The sequence below is a fragment of the Phaethon lepturus genome, unplaced genomic scaffold (genome assembly GCF_000687285.1).
Source record: "Phaethon lepturus isolate BGI_N335 unplaced genomic scaffold, ASM68728v1 scaffold53371, whole genome shotgun sequence".
In the NCBI taxonomy this organism is placed as follows: domain Eukaryota; kingdom Metazoa; phylum Chordata; class Aves; order Phaethontiformes; family Phaethontidae; genus Phaethon; species Phaethon lepturus.
The window spans coordinates 15,511-19,463 of record NW_010518127.1 but is presented as its reverse complement, the minus strand read 5'-3'; the positions used below and the strand labels follow the sequence as shown (position 1 = coordinate 19,463).

The following is a 3,953-nucleotide window of genomic DNA, read 5'->3' as shown; positions in this document are numbered from 1 at the left end:
GCCTGACCCGCGCTCCCCGGGGAGAGGCTGTGCTCGCCGCTCTGCGCGGCGTGCGGGGAGGGAAACCGTTGTTCCGTGGGGATGGAGCAGTTCTGAGAACCGACCTCTCCTTTAACGTGATTTTAAGAAATCAGATAGGAAGTTAACTGCTAAAGACGTGAAACAGCCAGGATTGCTGCCACAGTAGATTAGATAGATACAAACTGACTGTGCTCCTTCTGACACCTCTTCTGGACCTTGCTGCTTACAGGAGAATAACTCCGGTTCTCCTAGACTTAACTTTATCTTTCCTAGTCAGAGCATAAAAGCCCCTGATCTGCAAAACCTGAGAAAAGAACAATACCATAGGAAGAAAATACAGATGCCTGGAGCAGGCTGAGGAACACCAGCCTCAGGAAGATTTCTACCTTCATCCCTGCAAAGAAAAGCAAGAAGTGAAGAAAACCAAGAAGCCGTGGATCTCACCATGCATTGGAAAGGTCAGTGCCCGCACTGCTGGTGGCACGTGTGAGGGGAGGCGATGAGGTGTCCCCTTCGCAGCGCAGTGCTCCCCGAGAGCGAGCGTGCTGCCGGGGAGGTCCCTGCAGCGGCACACGGCAGGGGAGCTGCCTGCTGTCCTGGGGACCGCAGGCCCCGGTGGGAACACACCGCTGGGGCCACACACACCAGTTGGACACACATAGTCCCCATTGGGACTATGGGGGCAACACAACGGGGGCAGTGGGCAGAGCGCACCGCCAGCGCTGCAGGCAGCTTGCCCGCGAGCCCAGGCAGAACCGCGAGCGTGCAGGGAGAGTCAGCGCATGGGGTTAGAAGAGCTGGAGGGGAAGAGGGACCAGCCAGAGTCCTCTACACATAGACACTGGGGAAGTTTTTGCCCAAAGCTGACCCGCTCACCTCCCAAGGCTGCTCCAATGCCATCGGCTCTATCAGAATGAGCCCAGAGCTGTGCGCTCTGCCTCCTGCACATTGCTCAGCATCCACCGTGGAGCTGCCGGCAAAGGTAGCCCAGAGTCCACCCTAAAAAGTCGAGCTAAACCCGTTCCCTGTGGAGGAACCCCCAGTGACAGCAGCAATGTGGCCCAGCCCCAGCCGCGTCCTCGCTGTGCTCGGTGCCAGGCACAGAGTGGCTCTGCCAGCCCCGGAGCAAGGTGGGGGAAGCCATCACACACGCAGCGAGAAGCACAGACCTCAGCGGGATGCTCCAAGCACAGGCCAGCCCCCCAGCCCCCCACCCATGGCACAGAGACAAGTGCTCCACCAAAGCAAAAGCAAGCGTGCCATGGGCCAGGCTCTCACCCGCGATCTCCTGCCGTCCTCACCACGGCCCGCGCCGTGCCTGCGCTTTTATCTGCAGGAGGGCGTTATCTGCAGCGGGCGCCCCAGTGGGGCTGGCCCATGGGGCTTGGAAACCGCCCCACAGGCGCATGAGGCCAAGGCAGCGCAGCACCCACCTCCCAGCCCAGCTCCCTCGCAGGGGGGCTCCTGTGCACCCACCTGCACACGCAGCCTGACGCTCAAGCAGAACTTCCCCAGTTTTTTGAGGGGGGGGGAGATGTAAGGCAGCACTTTGCCATGGTTTGAGAGTCCTGAGTCCCTCCGAGGAGGTCTTACGGGGACAGGGCTCCTTCCCCCATGGCGCGGTTCATCTTTTGCTGCTCTTAAAGGTCGAACAAGATGTCCTCATATCGCCCTATGGAGGCACCAGCTCTAAAGGGTGTCTGCTCTGCTCAGCACCCCCAATCCCACCTCCCTAACCCGCCCTGCCCCGTGGCCCTGTTGTGGTCTGGACGGGGCCACGACGGCTGCGCCTTGTGCACTTGCCTGCGGAGACAGGAGCAGCAGGAGGAGGCGCCTGGATGGCGGTTTGGACAGGCTTCACCAACCTCCAGATGATCTTGAGCACAGGCCAGCTCAGGCAGGGCCTCACCCTTGCCCAAAGTGCCGCTGCACCGGGAGCTCGTCTCGCAAAGCACCACCTCTTCCCCCGGCCACAGCCCCTCTCCCTGAGTGCAGACCTGGCTGATGGACAGACGCGTGCCGTGTCACGGTGTTTGTCCATCCGCCACGGGACACCGCGGCAGCGCCAACGGTGCGCTTGAACAAGCTGGTGTGCAGAGAAGCAAAGGAAGCGCTCACCAGCGCTGCCCCCCAGCTCGCTCCTAACTACTCGCGCGTCGCAATTCTGTTTTTCCTTCTGTGACAGTTTCTGGTTTAGCAGCACGGACTGGGACCACCCAAGTCTCTTCTGGTGGTCCCCTGGGGGGGCTAAATGAAGGTCTCTCAGCTGAACTCCTCCCTGCGTGGGGCACTCCCGGAACCGCAGCGGTTGTACAGTGCCCTTAGCAGTGACACTGTCCCCGTCCCCGAGGCTGGATGACTTGCCGTACCTCTGACGCCCTGTCTTGGTCCTTCAGTGCTTTAAAGAAGATCTGCAAAGCAAACCGCGAATCTTGCAGCGAGTCACAGGTGGGGCTGCACCTGGAGCACGGAGCCCGTTTGCAGACGCCTGTCCAAGACAGGTTTTGACAAACTAGAGGGAATCCACCTAGAGCCCATGAGAAACCTGGGTTTGGTCAGCCTGGAGGGGCGAAGGCTCAGAGGAACCTCACCATTGGCTTCAACTGTCTCATGGGGGGCTGTAGAGCAGAGAGAGCCAGAGCCTTTTCTGAGGTGCGCGAGGGGCAACGGGCATGTGGTGTTGCAAAGAAAATTCCCATTAGACCGGAGAAAACCACCCATGAGAGTAATGCAGTGCTGGGACGGGGCTCAGGGACGTGGGGGGATCTCCACCTTTGGAGACAACGCTTGCACAACACTGCAGGCAACCTCCCTTGGCCTTGGAGGTAGCCCTGCTGTGGGCGGGGGACACACACCGGAGACTCAGGAGGTGCCCCCACCCCACACCTTGCTGTGACCCTGTGAGCTCAGCTTGTTCAAGACAGAAGCAGCGTATCTGAGCTGCCCCCAGCACCAGCTGCTTGCACAACGGCGAGCGCAGCACTGCTCTTGTGCAAAGGGGCAGAGCTGGCAGATTTTGGAAGCCGTTGTCTGCGTGCTTCCTCTGCTGGATCATGCAGCTCACCAGTTAGAAGAGGATAAGGATTATTCAAAGGCTAGTGAGACAGTTAGTGCATTTCACAATTAGGAACTTACTTAATTGCTCTCAAAACTGCTTCAGAAACCATGAAAGTGGGAGGTTTTGAGAGATGCTTTGTCTCGAGTGCTCACTTTCCCGGGAGACCATGACCCTGCTCCCAGATAACTGTGTACGGGAAAGGACATGCGTCTGGGTGAACCTTCTGCTGAGCATCAACGCCAGGGCCAACCCCTCGTGCTCACCACGTCCAGCAGCAAAGGAGAGCCCACGTGCTGCTCCTCTAGTCAGGAAACGAGAATATGTCGATGACAGCAATAGTGCCTCAGAGCAGAGACGTGCCATCAACGCCTGGGATACAGCACAGCAGTTAAAAGCAGAGTGTGCAAAGCAGAACATCTAAATTATATTTGCATTTTATCTTATTTTTTTTCTTTCTTGTAGCCTTTTGCATTTAGCTACCAAAGCCTGAAGGTGTTAAACCTTTTTTCAAGAAGACTTCTCTCAGCTTTGCTGTGAAGCCTGCCTGGGGTCGGGGGACCAACTGAATTAGGGTGACTTTGCTAAATGGTGAGAGTCTGTGTCTATCACAGCAAAAAAGCCCCGGAGGCCGCCCAGCGCGTGCCTGGGGAGCAGAGAGACAACATGCACCTTCTGTCCCAAGGGCTCAGCTGAGGAGGGAGGAAGGAAGCACCAGGGGCAGGGAGCCATCCCGCCGGCACGGCCTCTGGCTCTGGGCAGACCCCAGAACGTTACAGCCACTGCTTTTCCTCCTAAGGGTTTTCTTCTGCAGTTCGTCCCTGATGAACCAATAAAAGCAACGACAGACAGTTTCTTTCAAAAGACCTTAAACAAC

The 3,953-nt window shown here is 57.9% G+C and overlaps 1 protein-coding gene across 1 annotated transcript in view; it reads right to left on the bottom strand.

Moving 5' to 3' along the window:
- Positions 1-3,247, bottom strand: part of LOC104628114 (myeloperoxidase-like) — a 20,830-nt gene extending 17,583 nt beyond the window's left edge. The window contains 1 exon segment of the mRNA XM_010296593.1: positions 3,232-3,247. Coding sequence (XP_010294895.1) covers positions 3,232-3,247 — 16 coding nt within the window.
- Between the last annotated feature and the right edge of the window lie 706 nt (positions 3,248-3,953).